Source organism: Pristiophorus japonicus, chromosome 2 (genome assembly GCF_044704955.1).
Source record: "Pristiophorus japonicus isolate sPriJap1 chromosome 2, sPriJap1.hap1, whole genome shotgun sequence".
Lineage (NCBI taxonomy): Eukaryota > Metazoa > Chordata > Chondrichthyes > Pristiophoridae > Pristiophorus > Pristiophorus japonicus.
Genome location: NC_091978.1, coordinates 6,993,374 through 7,010,641, shown reverse-complemented (window position 1 = coordinate 7,010,641; position 17,268 = coordinate 6,993,374). Strand labels below are relative to the sequence as shown.

Genomic DNA, 17,268 nt, shown 5'->3' with positions numbered 1-17,268 from the left:
GTTGGACTCGATGCGAGTCTGGAAGACTGTAAAGTGCTTAATCGAAAGATGAGGTGCTGTTCCTCAAGCTTATGTTGAGCTTCATTGGAACTCCCAGGAGAGACATGAGTTCGGGGCCCAGAAGAGGCGAGGGCCCAGGGACAGCACGGGCCAGCCCACACTGCGATATGTGTGCGCACTAGGTCCGTGCAGCAGAGCAGGTCTCCAATTGTCCTGGTTAATCCTTGCCACTGGACCAAGACTTAGCTCTGTCAAGCCAATGTGGTGGCTGGTGTGCAACGGTCACCCCACGTTAAAAAAATCCACCCACAGACATCTTCCACCCTTCAGGATGTAGTTCGGGATCTGGAATATCAGGTCCTTCATTGAAACACCTGTTTCCCTTTTTTGGTATGGAAGCAAGTCATCCTCGATACGAGGAACTGCCAAAGAAGAGAATAGGAGGAGGTTAGAGAGGTCAGAGTGGGAGGGGCGTGGAGAATTAAAACGGCAGGTGACATGTTTTTGTCATAACATGTAATGTCGTTCTTGCTCCTTTTAAAAAGGTATTTATCTCCTTTGTTCCAGGCTCCTCATGTTATGAACTTTCCCAACTGGGAGGAATGGGCAAGAGTCCTCCTTCAATGCTGCTTGACACAAGGGATGGTGATAGGAGGAATGATTCTCTTTCCAATCTTTACTGCCTCCTGGTGGCAAGGCTGAAAGCGAGAGGGACCGGCAGGCATAAATCCATGCCTTCGCAGTCTGTGAATCTCTCTTGGAGCATCATCATCATCATAGGCTGTCCCTTGGAATCGAGGAAGACTTGCTTCCCACTCTTAAAATGAGTTCTTAGGTGACTGAACAGTCCAATAAGAGAGCCACAGACTCTGTCACAGGTGGGACAGATAGTCCTTGAGGGAAAGGTGGGTGGGACTGGTTTGCCACACGCTCTTTCCGCTGCCGGCGCTTGATTTCTGCATGCTCTCGGCGATGAGACTAGAGGTGCTCAGCGCCCTCCCGGATGCACTTCCTCCACTTCGGGCAGTATTTGGCCAGGGACTCCCAGGTGTCGGTGGGGATGTTGCACTTTATCAGGGAGGCTTTGAGGGCGTCCTTGTAACGTTTACTCTGCCCACCTTTGGCTCGTTTGCCGTGAAGGAGTTCCGAATGGAGCGCTTGCTTTGGGAATCTCGTGTTGGCATGCGGACTATGTGGCCTGCCCAGCAGAGCTGATCGAGTGTGGTCAGTGCTTCAATGCTGGGGATGCTGGCCTGGTCGAGGACGCTAATGTTGGTGCATCTGTCCTTCCAGAGGATTTGCAGGATCTTGTGGAGACATCGTTGGTGGTATTTCTCCAGTGAATTGAGGTGTCTACTGTACATGGTCCATGTCTCCGAGCCATTCAGGAGGGTGGGTATTACTACAGCCCTGTAGACCATGAGCTTGGTGGCAGTTTTGAGGGCCTGGTCTTCAAACACACTGTTCCTCAGGCGGCCGAAGGCTGCACTGGAGGCAGTGTTGAATCTCGTCGTCAATGTCTGCTCTTGTTGATAAGAGGCTCCCGAGGTACTTTATCCAAAGCTGCACCGTGGAACTTGATGACTGGGGGACAGTGCTGTGCGGTAAGGACAGGCTGGTGGAGGACCTTTGTTTTACCGATGTTTAGCGTAAGGCCCATGCTTTTGTACATACGCCTCGGTAAATACGTTGACTGTTCAGTCACCTGAGAACTCACTTTGAGTGGAAGCAAGTCTTCAATTTCGACGAGACTCGAGGTGCTCAGCGCTCTCCTGAATGCTCTTCCTCCACTTTGGCTAGGGACTCCCAGGTGTCGGTGGGGATGTTGCATTTTATCAAGGAGGCTTTGAGGGGTGTCCTTGAAATGTTTCCTCTGCCCACCTGGGGCTCACTTACCATAAAGGGAGTACAGTAGCATAGTGGTTATGTTACTGGACTCCTTATCATCATAGGCAGTCCCTCGGAATTGAGGAGGACTTTCTTCCACTCCCAAAGTGAGTTCTTTGATGGCTGAACAGTCCAATACGAGAGCCACAGATCCTGTTACAGATGGGTCAGACATTCGTCGAGGGAAGGGGTCGGTGGGGCTGGTTTGCCACGCGCTCCTTCCGCTGCCTGCGCTTGGCCTCTTCGCGGTCTTTGCGTTGAGACTCGAAGAGCTCAACGCCCTCCCGGATGGACTTTCTCCACCTCGGGCGGTCTGCGGCCAGGGTCTCCCAGGTGTCAGTGGTGATGTCGCACTTTACCAGGCAGGCTTTGAGGGTGCCCTCATAACGCTATCCTCCGTTGGCTTGTTTACCACGAAGCAGCTCCGCATAAAGCATTTGCTTAGTGAGTCTCGTGTCTGGCATGTGGACTGCCCAGCGAAGCTAATCGAGTGTGGTCAGTGCTTCAATACTGGGAATGTTGGCCTGGTCGAGGACACTGATGTTGGTGCGCCCGTCCTCCCAGGCGATCTGCAGGATCTTGCGGAGATATATCTCCAGTGAATTCGGGGCCCAGAAGAGGCGAGGGCCCCAGGGGCAGCACGGGCCCACACTGCGATGTGTGTGTGTGCGCGCACTGGGTCCGTGCAGCAGAGCTGGTTTTCCAGTCGTCCTGGTTAATCCTTGCCACTGGACCAAAACCTAACTGTCAAGCCCGTGTGGTGGCTGGTGTGCAACGGCCACCCCACGTTAAAAAAAATCCACGCACAGGCATCTTCCACCCTTCAGGATGGAGTTCGGGATCCGGAATATTAGGTCCTTCATTGAAACACCTGTGAACTTTTTGACGTGGAAGTGACCCATCCACCTCCATGGCACGAACCTGGTATTGCAGTACTTCCAGGAACGGTGCAGTGGCTCTAGGCCTTTTGGCTAAGAGCATTGGCGCAGAGTGATCCTTGAATGGGCCCAAGGTGACCTCTGGCATTTGTGATTTGACAAAGAATTGGAACGATTGGCTACGAATTTCAAAAAAAAAGTACGTCATCCTCGATTCGAGGGACTGCCGATGATGATGATGGTAATGATGATGATAATGATGATGATGATGATGATGATGACATGGTCTATGCCTCAGATCCATACAGGCAGGCGGGCGGGTATTACTGCAGCCCTGTAGACCCACTGGACTAGTAATCCTGAGACAGGAGTTCAAATCCCACCATGGCAGCTGTGGAATTTAAATTCACTGAAACTTAACCAACAGAGTTGGGGAGGAGTTCTGGTGATGATGAATGAGTCCCAGTGAGGCATGACGGGAAGTGTAGTCCAACCAACAACCCCCGCCCGCAAGCCACCTGCCGGGCTCCCAGAGCAACTACAACTCCCGGCGGCACCCGCTCCTCCGCTGCTTCCGGTCAGCCACCTGCACTTCCCCCACGGCCCCGCCCTTTTCCCTGCCTCCCCTCTCCCCCCCTCGCCGCGGTTCGCCCGCCTGGGCGGCGCCAGAGCGCGAGCCGCCGTCTTAAAAAGCGCAGCGAAGGCGGGCCGACCGAGACTTTGACCGGCCGCGATGACGACGACGACGAGGAGGAGCAGCAAGAGCAGAGCGGACTACCCTCCGTTTGTGCTGGGGCAGCCCCGCTTCGATCAGGTGAGTTTATTTACCTCAGGCCCCATCGCCTCGCCTCGCCTCGCTGTGCAGCGTCCGTCTCCCGCTGCCTGTTCCTCGAGCGCTCGCGGGTTCAACTGCCGCACCGAACCCCGCCCCCCCCCCTATCTCCGATTGGGCGAGCGCCTCCGCACCCGCCCGCTTCGACCTTCCATTGGTTGCCGCGCCCTGTCCATCATTAAAGGGCCACTGCTTATTTATGTTTTTTGGTCACGTCCCGTTCGCCCCCCCCCCCCCCCCCCATGGTCTTAAAGGAGCAGCAGGGCTGACGTTGTGGGGAGTGTGGAGGGAGCTCTGTGGACCAGAAGGATGAGAGGGGATCTCATAAAAACGTTTAAAATTCTGACGGGTTTAGACAGGTTGGATGCAGGAAGAATGTTCCCAATGTTGGGGAAGTCCAGAACCAGGGGTCACAGTCTAAGGATAAGGGGAAAGCCATTTAGGACCGAGATGAGGAAAAACTTCTTCACCCAGAGAGTGGTGAACCTGTGGAATTCTCTACCACAGAAAGTTGTTGAGGCCAGTTCACTAAATATGTTCAAAAAGGAGTTAGATGTGGCCCTTACGGGCTAAAGGGGTATGGCGAGAAAGCAGGAATGGGGTACTGGGGTTGCATGATCAGCCATGATCATATTGAATGGCGGTGCAGGCTCGAAGGGTTGAGTGGCCTACTCCTGCACCTATTTTCTATGTTTCTATGCAGCAGACATTTCAAATTGCTGGAGCAGGACCTTTGGCCGCCTGAGGAAGAGAGTGTTCGAAGATCAGGCCCTCAAATCAGCCACCAAGCTCATGGTCTACAGGGCTGTAGTGATACCCGCCCTCCTGTATGGCTCAGAGATTTGGACCATATACAGTAGACGCCTCAGTGCTGGACAAGTACTACCAGCGCTGCCTCCGCAAGATCCTGCAAATCCCCCTGGGAGGACAGACTCGCCAGTGTCGGTGTGTTCGCGATCAGGCCAACTGACCACATTCGACCAGCTCCGTTGGACGGGCCACATCGCCCGCATGCCAGACACAAGACTCCCAAAGTAGTCACTCTACTCGGAACTCATTCACGGCAAGCGAGCCCCAGGTGGGCAGAGGAAACGTTACAAGGACACCCTCAAAGCCTCCCTGATAAAGTGCAACATCCCCACCGACACCTGGGAGTCCCTGGCCAAAGACCGCCCTTAGTGGAGGAAGAGCATCTGGGAGGGCGCTGAGCACCTCTAGTCTCATCGCTGAGAGCATGCAGAAACCAAGCGCAGGCAGCGGAAGGAGTGTGCAGCAAATCAGACTCCCCACCCACCCTTTCCTGCAACCACTGTCTGTCCCACCTGTGACAGGGACTGTAATTCCTGTATTGGACTGTTCAGTCACCTGAGACCTCACTGAGTGAGTGGAAGCAAGTCTTCCTTGATTTTGAGGGACTGCCTATGATGATGATGTATTGCAGCTAAACCTGGAGTCAACCCTCTCCAGATGAGACAAGCTCTTGTAAGCCTTGGCTCAGTGGGTAGCTCGCTCTCCCTCTCTCCTCTGTCAGAAGGTGGTAGGTTCAAGTCCCACGCCAGAGACTTGAGCACAGAATCTAGGCTGGCACTCCCACTACAGTACAGAGCGCTGCACCGTCTGAGGTGCTGTCTTTTGGATGAGACGTTAAACCGAGGCCCTATCCGTCCTTTTGGCTGGATGTATATGATCCTACGGTCATTATTTTAAGATTAGGGGAGTTATCCCCAGTGACCTGGGATGATATTTATCCCTTAAATCAACATAACATAAAAACAGATTATTAGGTCAGTGTCACATTTCTCTTTGTGGGAGCTTGCCCTGTGCAAATTGGCTGCTGCGATTTCCCCCATTACAACAGCGACTACATTCCAAACGCACTTCATTGGTTGTGACGCACTGGGATGTCTGCTGGTTGTGAAAGGTGCTATATAATTTCAAGTCTTTCTTTAAAAGTCATGAGACAAGCTCTTAAAAAATCATCAGATTTGGTAAGAAATCAAGTGTTGGTATGTTTTGGTTTATAAACCTTTATTAAATCTCTTAACAGGTCACAGCTCTTCACAGAAAAAATGCTTTACAACATTTTTTTTTTAACCCTAGCTGTAATCAGCCCCACAACCACTAGCTCAGTACTAGCCGCTGAATCAGTTCAAGCCACGCCCTGGAATCATGGAAATTTACAGCACAGAAGGAGGCCATTTAGCCCATCTGCGCTAGTCGAAAAAGAGCTATCCAGCCTAATCCCCCTTTCCAGCTCTTCGTCCGTAGCATTACGGGTTACGGCACTTCAAGTGAGAAGTATTTGAGTGTTTTGGCCAACATTTATTTCCCAATCCGCATCTAAAAATAGATTTATCTGGTGAATTATTTCTTTGCTGTTTGTGGAATCTTGACCTGTTTCCTGCATTACAATCGTGAGTACTCCATTGGCTCCTAAGTGCTTAAGGATGTCTTGAGTACACAAAGGCAATTATAGAAGTGCAAGTTCGTTCAGAAAAATCAGAACTAGTGTCTCAAGTCTCTTTATAACTACAGTTTCTGATCACTGGCATTATCTTGGTGAATGTATGGTGCATACTTGATATGACTTTAGTGGATTTTTTTATAATTGGGTCCCCAGTACTACACGCTCTGCTCTAATTGGGGCCAGCTAATGTCTTGCAAAAATTCTATCTTCGCTCTTTTGCGTCTGCCTCTATTTATGAAACTTGTTTGCAAAAGGAGAGAAAATCAATGACCAATAACTTTCTGGGGGTTTTTTGTGGTGTTGGTTGAGGGATAAATGTTGGCCAGAATACTGAGAACTCCCTGCTCTTCTTTGAATAGTAACATGGGACCTTCAACATTCACCTGAACATGAATGGTTTTCTAGGAAACAGAAGGCACGGCCACCAATGGTCGAGCGATTTAAATTCAGGGATGCTTTAAAGGAGTGCAGGCATCCTGCGGGGGTGGAGGGGTGGGGTTATGCGGCTGGAAGAGATTAGAGATAGGGAGGGGTGAGGCCATGGAGAGATTTGAAAATAAGGATGAGAATTTTGAAATCGAGACATTGCTTAACCTGAAGCCAATGTAGGTTAGCGAGCACAGGGGTGATGGGTGAACGGGACTTGGTGCGAGTTAGGATACGGGCAGACAAGTTTTGGTTCACCTCTAGTTTACGTAGTATAGAATGTGGGAGGCCAGCCAGGAGTGTGTTGGAATAGTCAACTCTCGAGGTAACAAAGGCATGGATGAGGGCTTTAGCAGCAGATGAGCTGAGGCAAGGGCAGAGTCGGGCGATGTTACGGAGGTGGAAGTAGGCGGTCTTGGTTTTGTTGCTGATATATGTCGTCTAAAACTCATTTCAGGGTCAAATACAGCAATGATAGAATGAGTAGGGCTATATATTTGGATTTTAGAAAGAATAAGGGGAAATTTCAGAGCTGGGTATCCTGTGCTTTTTAGGAACATAGGCACAGGGGTAGGACATTTGGTGCCTTGAGCCTGTTCTGCCACTCAGTTAGGTCATGGCTGATCTATTCCTCTATTTACTTACCTTTGCTCCATATCCTTTGATATTGGTACCCAACAAAAAATGGTACCCATCCGTCTTAAACTGCAATTGGTCCCCAGCATCCAGTTTTTTGAGGGACAGAGTTTTCAATTTACCGGTAGCCGGACTCTGGGACGATCGGTTGTCCAGAATCCGGACCCGACGACCCTGCTGACCTTGGGGCGGGAGCCCCGCCGCTGCCTGATCTCTGGCTTCACCCCACTCTCCTCACCGCCACTGCACTTACCTCGGGGCCTCCTCGCCGGCCCACCTAACGACCTTCTCGGTGGGGCTGGCCCGCCAGAACAGCTCCTCGGTGGGAATTCCCCCCCCCTCCGCCCCTCCCTCCCTTTGATGTTCCAAAATCTGGAAATACCTGAACCTGGGCCCATTGGTTTCCGGGTTTGTGACGTCAAACCAATCAAAAGCCCTGAATCTGGAACAGCCTCCGTCCCGAGGGTTCCAGATTTTAGGTGCTGCACCTGTACCCTATATGTGGATAAAGTGCTTTCTGATGTCACTCTTAAAATGCCTAGCTCTCATTTTAAGATATGCCCTCTTGTTCTGGATTCCCCCACCACAGGAAATGGGTAAATACAGAGAAACTATCAAATCCTTATCATTTTAAACACCTCTATCAGATCACCTCTTGACCATTTACGCTCTAGGGAATACAAGCCACGATTATGTAATTTAACCCTGTTAGACGTGGCATAATTTTGGTGAATTAGTGCTGTAACCCCCTCCAAGTCCAATATATCCTCCTGAACTTTTTAAATGTACATTTTACTTGAAAACTTTTTAGTGAAATGTGCAACCATATATTGGAATTTAAATACTGCAGCAGAAAACGCAGGGCACAAATCTTAAAAGATTCTTATCTTTCCAAATCATCTTTATTTTATCCTCCCCTCAAGTCTTCTGCCATTCCATAGTTTTCTTTCACCTTACTAGTGTATGACAATTTAGCACTCCAAATGCTGGCTTAGCTGTGACCAATTAATGTGGCACAGGCCAGGGTTTAAGCCCATTATCATCCCTTTTGTCTCTCCAATCTCTCTCCACCCTATCAGACCTTTCATTTCTGTTCTTTCCTCCCCTCCCCCTTTCACTGCCCTTGCACTTCCTTAAGAACCTGTTACATCTCGAACTTTTGCCAGTTCTGACGAAGGGTCACTGACCTGAAACGTTAACTCTTGTTTCTCTCTCCACTCATGCTGCCTGACTGGCTGAGATTTCCAGCATTTTCTGTTTTTATTTCAGATTCCAGCATCTGCAGTATTTTACTTGTGCTTTTTATGTGGTGTGGGTTGCCACCAAAGTTCCAAAACCACAGTAGCCACACAGCCAGCTGCAAGTGAAGGGTAAAATTGCCGAGGCTGAATAAAACTGGCTGTTGAGAAGAGCGGTCAGCAGGTCTTGGCAGTGCTGCACTTTGCTTGCATAAGAACATAAAAAGCCGGAGTAGGCCATATGGCCCCTCGAGCCTGCTCCACTATTTAATACGATCATGGTTGATCCGATCGTGGACTTGGGTCCACTTCCCTGCCCACTCCCCATAACCCCTTATTCCCTTATCAGTTAAGAAACTGTCTATCTGTGTCTTAAATTTATTCAATGTCCCAGCTTCCACAGCTCTCTGAGGCAGCGAATTCCACAGATTTACAAACCTCTGAGAATAAATTCCTCCTCGTCTCAATTTTAAATGGGTGGCCCCTTATGCTAAGATTATACCCCCTAGTTCTAGTCTCCTCTATCAGTGGAAACATCCTCTCTGCATCTACCTTGTCAAGCCCCCTAATAATCTTACACGTTTCGATAAGATTACCTCTCATTCTTCTGAATTCCAATGAATAGAGGCCCAACCTTTCTTCATAAGTCAACCCCCTCATCTCTGGAATCAACGTAGTGAACCTTCACTGAACTGCCTCCAAAGCAAGTATATCCTTTCTTAAATATGGAAATCAAAACTGCACGCAGTATTCCAGGTGTGTCCTCAACAATACCTAGTATAACTGTAGCAGGACTTCTCTGCTTTTATACTCTATCCCCTTTGCAATAAAGGCCAAGATTCCATTTGCCTTTGTGATCACTTGCTGTACCTGCATACTAAGCTTTTGTGTTTGATGCACAAGTACCCCCAGGTCCTGCTGTACTACAGCACTTTGCAATCTTTCTCCATTTAAATAATAACAATAATTACAAGCAGCTATTCAAGGCCCACACGCTCGGATGTGGCAGCAAGGTGTCTTGGTCTGTTTGGCTCAGTCTCACTCTGTGCAGTGCATTTCATTACTGCTATTGGGGGTGAATTATAATGAAATAAGGAAAGAACTTGCATTTCTATAGTGCCTTTCAGAACCTCGACATCCTGAGGTCAAAGCACTTTACAGACAATGACTTACTTTTTAAAGTGTAGTGTATGAAACACAGCAGCCAATTTGCACACAGCAAGCTCCCACAAACAGCAATGTGATTAAAAAAAAACAGATTATCTGGTCATTGTTATGTTAATTGAGGGGTAAGTATTGGCCCCAGGACACTGGGGATAACTCCCCTGCGCTTCTTCAAAATAGTGCCGTGGGATCTTTTACATCCACCTGAAAGGACAAATGGGGCCTCGGTTTAATGTTTCATCCACAAGACGGTACCTCCGACCGTGCAGTGCTCCCTCAGCACTGCACTGGGAGCGCCGATTGGGATTATGTGCTCTGGAATGGGGCTTGAACCTCCAATCTTCTGACTCCAATGAGAGAGCGCTACCCACTGATTCAAGCCTGACACTGGAGATGCTTTAGAAAGATGCTTCAGATCGTATTTGCATTATATTGTCCAGTTTTCCTTTATTGCAAAATAACAAATTATGTTTTCTACAATGCTGTAACTTTGCCGAGAGTGAATCATTGGAAAAGTTGCAAAGAGCAGCAACAGCAGTGGTCATGGGTATTAAATCAATAATTGATGGAGAGGCTGAAGGAGTAAAATCTTGGAAAAGCTAAAGGGGCAGGGGCACAATGCAAATTTTCTGAACGATGTCTGGTGGAGGAGGGGTGCCAGGAGAAGTGCTTATAAACTAGGGTTCGTTAGTTCAGTGGTCATGGGACTGGACTAGCAACCCAGAGGTTGTGAATTCAAATTCCACCATGGCAAGCTGTGAAATTAAATTTTAATAAACCTGATCAATTTTGAGTTACTACTGGAGCAAATAGAAAGACTTAGATTTTTATAGCCTCTTTATGACCTCGGGACATCCCAATGTTCTTTACAGCCAATGAAGTACTTCCAACGTGTTATATATGCATGCCTATGATGTAATGATGTACTGAACACTGGACCTGAATGTACCTTCACCCTGTATATACCTTACCTGTACACCAGAGGGTGCTACTGATGGAGACCTAAAGGTCACCTGTACATTGCAGGTAACCCAGTATAAAAGGGAGCTTGCCTCTTGGTGTCCTCACTAGGAGCTGCAATAAAAGACTACAGTCTGTACAATTCAAGTGCCATACCCCTGCCTCATGGGGTCATTAACAGAGTGCCTACATACACAATACAACGTGTAGTCACTTGTACAGGTAATGTAGCATTGCAACATTAATGAAACCAATGACTATTACAGCTGCCATTTGAGCATAATCTTTAACTGGTTCATTTGAAGTCCCATACGGAAAGGAACCTGCCACCCCTATCTGGCCTGATTGCATGTGACTCCAGTCAACACTGGTAAGCTTTCAATACCCTCAAGTGGCCTAGCAAGCCAAGCCACTCGGCTTTACCGTCACTTGTAACTAGGGATGGCCATAAATGTGACTGTGAAATGTCCCAGGAACATAGACTTCAAATAATAAAACCGAAGGAATTGAATAACTAACTACTTCTGAATTTGAGGTGGTAACATTTTGGAATAAACCCCAGCCAGTGCAGTAAATGCAACCTCTGTTTGACCAGACATAGCCAATCACTGCTGCGAATGAGAACTCCAATGGAATAGAGACCGTCACGAAATATAAGGGCTGTGGGCTTGGTTGAAAGAGACTGCTGCCCAATGCCTTATTGAAACATATAAGATTCTGAGGGGGATTGACAGGGTAGATGCTGAGAGGTTGTTTCCCCTGGCTGGAGTGTCTAGAACCAGGGATCACTGTCTCCGGATAAGGGATCGGCCACTGAGATGAGGAATTTCTTCACTTGGGGTGCTGAATCTTTGGAATTCTCTACCCCAGAGGGCTGTGGTTGCTCAGTCTCTAAATATATTCCAAGCCGAGGTAGATTTTTTTTGAGTCTTGGGGAATCAAAGGATATGGAGATTGGGCGTGAAAGTGTAGTTGAAGTTGATCAGCCATGAAATTGAATGGCAGAGCAGGCTCAAGGGGCCAAATGGCCTACTCCTGCTCCTATTGTTATGTAGTGACTGGATAGACTGTCAGTCATTGGGATGAATGTGAATTGGGTTGACTTACACTTAGTGCTGCAAATGGGGATTTGTTTGGTATAAGATGTCGCCAAGGTTTTGGTCATATATTGTAATATCTCAGTGGCTCGGTCAAATTGTGTCTGATTATAAACCTAAAGTGCGTTGGGCCATTTTTTACTACATTAAAGGCTCATATAAATGTATGCAGGATTGATTATTCCCTTGAAGTACCCAAGAGAAAATCTATTACTGATTCAACATGGAGCAGAGAGATAGGCAGGCTTACTGTCAAAGCAGAAATTAGATTAGAATGGGTTCTGAACATGAACCTAAATGATGGGAATAAGCTGACTGGTTGAATGACCTGTTATTCTCTAATCTACTTGACTTCTTGATTTGTTCCTTGACATATTCCAATTCTGTTCCTATATGGTGACCAAATCTGGACATGTTGCTACAGTTTCAGCATTTTTCAGCTCATTTGAGCTGGGAGGTATCTCCGGCCAGACTAATTGACAAAATGATTGTGACATTTTTCATCCAGTCTTGTCACCGGGATATCAGTAAAATGCAGGGTTGAACATTTTAGTTAAAAAAAAAACTGTGAAAAGTCAAAGCAGTGCAATACATTGTCTTTTCAACCTTGCTTTTGGTTACATATTGGTAGCAGTGCATTAACGGCTTTCTAAATAAGCCCATTGCCACGTATAGCGAGCTCAGCTATACGTTGCAAAAACGTGGCGCAGGTAGAATTGAGTGACCAACTGCACTGGAGTAGAAAGCTGTGGACTGCAGAAAGATATCAATGAACTGGTCAGATCAGCAGAACATTGGCAAATGGAATTCAATCCGGATCAGTGTGAGGTAATGCATTTGGGGAGAACTAACCAGGAAAGGAAATACACAATAAATGGCAGGACACTGAAGTGTAGAGGAACAGAGGGACCTTGAAATGCAGATCCACAGATCCATGAAGGTAGCAGGCCAGGTAGATAAGGTGGTTAAGAAGGCATACAGAATACTTGCCTTTGTTAGCCGAGACTTGGAATATAAGAGTGGGGAGGTTATGCTTGAGCTGTATAAAACATTAGTTAGGCCACAGCTAGAGTATTGCCTGTAGTTCTGGTCACCACATTACAGGAAAGATGTGATTGCAGTAGAGAGGGTACAGAGGAGATTTACGAGGATGTTGTCTGGACTGGAGAATTTTAGCTGAGGAAAGATTGGATAGGCTGCGTTTGTTTTCTTTGGAACCGAGGAGGCTGAGGGGAGACCTTATTGAGGGGCCTAGATAGTGGATAGGAAGGACCTATTTCACTTGGCAGAGGGGTCAACAACCGGGGGGCATAGATTTAAAGTAATTGGTGGGAAATATCTTCACCCAGAGGGTGGTGGGGGTCTGGAACTCACTGCCTGAAAGGGTGGTAGCGACAGAAACACTCACCACATTTAAAAAGTACTTGGATGTGCACTTGAAGTGCTGTAACCTACAGGGCTACGGACCAAGAGCTGGAAAGTGGGATTAGGCTGGAACGGACACGATGGGCTGAATGGGCCCCCTTCTATCCATGACTAACATTATCACCCACATCCACCTTATCTTGGCGCTCTTCCCCCCCCCCCCCCCCACTGGAACCTTAGTGCACAATTTTTTGGCACCTAGACGTGTCGGGATCCCATTGTCCACCATACACAGACTGCAACTCGGCCAAAACTACAGTTTGTTTGTGTTCTGTTCCATATTAAGCCCCCACTTGTTCACCACCCCCACCCTTGCAGACCTATCCCCCAATGTTTTGAATTCAAAATACCAAACCTCATTTTAAAATTCCACCATGGCCTGCAGACTTTACCTTGGCATACTCCTCCAGCCTGTACTCCTTGTCCTCTGATTCTAGCCTTGCATGGATAGTTTCCCCATCCCCACCACTTCTAGTTCCACCATTGGTGGAAGGCAACCTCTCAGAGCTGCACTAAAGCTGCCCTTTAGACTCCGTTTACTGTAATAGCAACCGGATCTTGCGGAGACATCGTTGGTGATATAGCTCCAGCGACTTGATGTGCTGTAAGTCATCCATGCCTCTGATCCATACAGGAGGGCGAGTATTACTACAGCCCTGTAAACCATGAACTTGGTAGGTTTTGAAGGCCTGGTCTTCGAGCACTCTTTTCCTCAGGCGGCCAAAGGCTGCATTGGAGGCGATGTTGAATCTCCGCATCAATGTCTGCCTTTGTTGATGGGAGGCTCCCGAGGTATGGGAAGTAGTCCACGTTGTCGAGGGGCATGCCGTGAATCTTGATGACTGGGGTGCAGTGCTGTGTCTCTGCAAGATCCTGCAAATCCCCTGGGAGGACAGACACACCAACATCGCTCAGGCTAACATCCCCAGCATTGAAGCATGAACCACACTCGATCAGCTTCGCTGGGCAGGCCACATAGTCCACATGCCAGACACTAGACTCCCCAAGCAACTGCTCGATGCGGAGCTCCTTCATGGCAAATGAGCCAAAGGTGGACAGCGGAAACGTTACAAGGACACCATCAAAGCCTCCCTGATGAAGTGCAACATCACCACTGACGCCTGGGAGACCCTGGCCGAAGACCGCCCGAGGTGGAGAAAGTGCATCCGGGAGGGCGTTGAGCTCTTCGAATCTCAACGCTGCAAGCGTGAAGAGGTCTAGTGCAGGCAACGGAAGGAGCATGTGGTCAATCAGTGCCACCCCCCTTCCCCCGACGAATATCTGTCCCACCTGTGACAGGGTCTGTGGCTCTCATGTTGGACTGTTCAGCCACGAAAGAACTCACTTGAGTGGAAGCAAGTCTTCCTTGATTTCGAGGGTTTGCCTATGATGATGATTCTTTGGAACTCTCCAAATCCCTGAGCCTTGCTGCATCTTCCTCCTTTTTAAAATACTCCTATATTCCTCACCATGCTTTCAATCATTGCTCCTGCTGCTGCTTGATGCCGATTTCTCCTTTGAAGTGCCCCAAGACATTTTCTACATTATATAAATGCAAATTGTTTGTTCTGAATGTTGAGCATTTGCAATTCAGTTAGTATTTTGCATTGTTTATTAGCTCTTTTGAAGTTTCAGTTGCAGTACTAACCTTTTTAAATGCTGACAGACCTATTGTATGTTCATCTCACATTTCCAGCATTTGTGGGTTATACATTTATCTTGCATTTGAAATAAATGTTTCTGACTCACATTTTCCTTTTCCTTTCAGTCTACTTTTTACGGACGGCTCCGGCATTTCCTGGATATCATTGATCCCCGGACTCTGTCTGTCACTGAGGTACTCTGTTTGCTAAACCCTGTTCAATACTTGCAGTGGCGAGTGATCCATCCAGCCCACTCCTCCCACAGCCCATGTACACTTCCCCCTATCACTGACTCTCCCCTCCCACAGCCCATGGACTCTCCCCACCCATTTAATCTCCTCCCACAGCCCATGTACACTCCACCTATCACTGACTCTCCCCTCCCACAGCCCATGGACTCTCCCCACCCATTTAATCTCCTCCCACAGCCCATGTACACTCCACCTATCACTGACTCTCCCCCTCCCACAGCCCATGTACACACTCCCTTATCACTGACTCTCCCTACCCATTTAATCCCCTCCTTCCACAATCTATGTAACTGCTATCCAATCATGGACCATAACCTGCCAATTTAATCTCCTTATACAGACACATACCCTGCATGTTATTTTGGATTTTACCCAACTATTTAACTTTCTGAATTTGCCAAATGTAATTATGCAGAATATCCATCCATCCACATATCTGCATTATGCTACACTGGGCTACCGTCCTGTCACTATTATTAAGGAAGTGGTAATAGGGCATGTTTTTTTTTTAAAAAGGTAGATAATGGGGAACCAGTGGATATAGTATATTTGGATTCCCAAAAGGCATTCATAAAGGTGCCACATAAAAGGTTGTTACGTAAGATAAGGGCTCATGGGGTTAGGGTAATGTATTGACAAGGATAGAGGATTGGTTAACGGACAGAAAATAGAGTAAATGGGTCATTTTCGGGTTGGCAAAATATTCATGTTTGCTGATGTCACAAAGGAGGTGGAAATGTAAGCTGTGAGGAGGCAAAGAGCCTGCAAAGGGATGTAGACAGGTTAAGTGAGGTGGCAGGTGGAGTATAATGTGGGGAAATGTGAGGTTATTTACTTTGGTAGGAAGATTAGAAAAACAGAATATTTTTTTTACATGGTGAGAAACTATTAAATGTTCAGTGAGATTTTAGCTGTCCTAGTACAAGGAACAGTTAGCATGCAGATACATCAAGCCATTAGGAAGGCAACTGGCATGTTGGCCTTTATTGCAAGAGGGTTGGAGTATAAGAGTAAGGAAGTCTTACTACAATTGTACAGGGCCTTGATGAGACCACACATGGAGTACTGTGCACAGTTTTGGTCTCCTTATCCAAGGAAGGATATACTTGCTTTGGAGGCGGTGCAGCACAGGTTCACTAGATTGATTCCTGGGATGAGATGGTTGTCCTACGAGGAGAGATTGAGTAAATTGTGCTTATACTCGAGTTCAGGAGAATGAGAGGTGATCTCATTGAAACATAAGATTTTGAGGGATATTGACAGGGTAGATGCTGAGAGACCCCCCCAGCTGGAGTGTCTAGATCCAGGGGTCACAGTCTCAGGATAAGGGACCGGCCATTTAAGACTGAGATGAGAAGGAATTTCTTCACTCCGAGGGGTGTGAATCTTTGGAATTCTCTACCCCAAAGGGCTATGGATGCTGAATCATTGAGTAGATCCACGGCTGAGATCCATAGATTTTTGGACTCTAGGGGAATCGAGAGATGTAGGGATTGGGCAGGAAAGTGGGTTGAGGACGATGGTCAGCAATGATCTTATTGAATAGGGAAGCAGGCTTGCGGGGCTGTATGGCCGACTCCTGCTCCTAATTCTTGTCAGCCCCACTTGCAGGGGAACCATTCGAGCCACTGTTATACTGGCACTAGGTTGGGATCTGGGAGGCTGGTGTTTTACGTTGCTAAAGCTGGCTCCTTTATCGTGGCAACAGAATTGGAGACCATGGTTTTTTGTGGAAGTTTTGGCAGAGAATGAGAGTTGCCAAGTCAAAGTTTGTTGAAAAATGAGAGACCAGTCAGTCTGACATAGATAGTGGGCAAGCGTTTGGAGGCTAGATTACTCGATAAAATAACTACGTTGTTAGAAAGACATGGATTAATTAAGGACCAGTTGGCATGGATTTTTAAAAAGCAAGTCATGTTTAACAAAGTTCTTTTAGGGAAACACGGTAGGTATTGATTTTCAAAAGGTATTGGATAAGGTGCGGCATATGAGGCTTGTTAATAAAATTCAGGTACGCAGTATTAGTGAGTGTGGCAACGTGAATAGGACGTTGGTTAAAGAGAAGAAAACCGACTCAGTTAATGGTTGTTTTCGGACTGGAAAGGTCTCCACAGTGATGTCCCCCAGGGGTCAGCATTGGGAACATTGTCCTTCCCAAATATATGAAAATGGTCTGTACTTTGGTATAGGGGCACAATATCAATTTATAGTAAACACCAAAATAGGGTGTGTTGTTAATACTGGAAAAAAAGTCTTAAGTAACCTCCCAAGGATAGATTTGTGGGTTCAAGTCCCACTCCAGCGACAATTTTAGGCTGACCTTTAAATGCAATACTGAGCGAGTGCTGCACTGTCAGAGGTGCT

At 47.5% G+C, this 17,268-nt stretch overlaps 1 protein-coding gene across 3 annotated transcripts in view; it reads left to right on the top strand.

Annotated features, from left to right (window-relative positions):
- The first annotated feature begins 3,371 nt into the window (after positions 1-3,371).
- The window catches only part of LOC139235634 (sideroflexin-5-like), a 223,710-nt gene continuing 209,813 nt past the window's right edge, over positions 3,372-17,268 (top strand). For 2 of the 3 annotated variants that reach the window (XM_070866692.1, XM_070866687.1), the window contains exons 1-2: positions 3,373-3,579; positions 14,779-14,847. In XM_070866692.1, coding sequence (XP_070722793.1) covers positions 3,499-3,579; positions 14,779-14,847 — 150 coding nt within the window. In that variant the 5' untranslated portion in view covers positions 3,373-3,498. Of the gene's footprint in view, positions 3,580-14,778; positions 14,848-17,268 lie in introns of all 3 variants that reach the window. The other variant, XM_070866700.1, reaches the window with a different exon arrangement.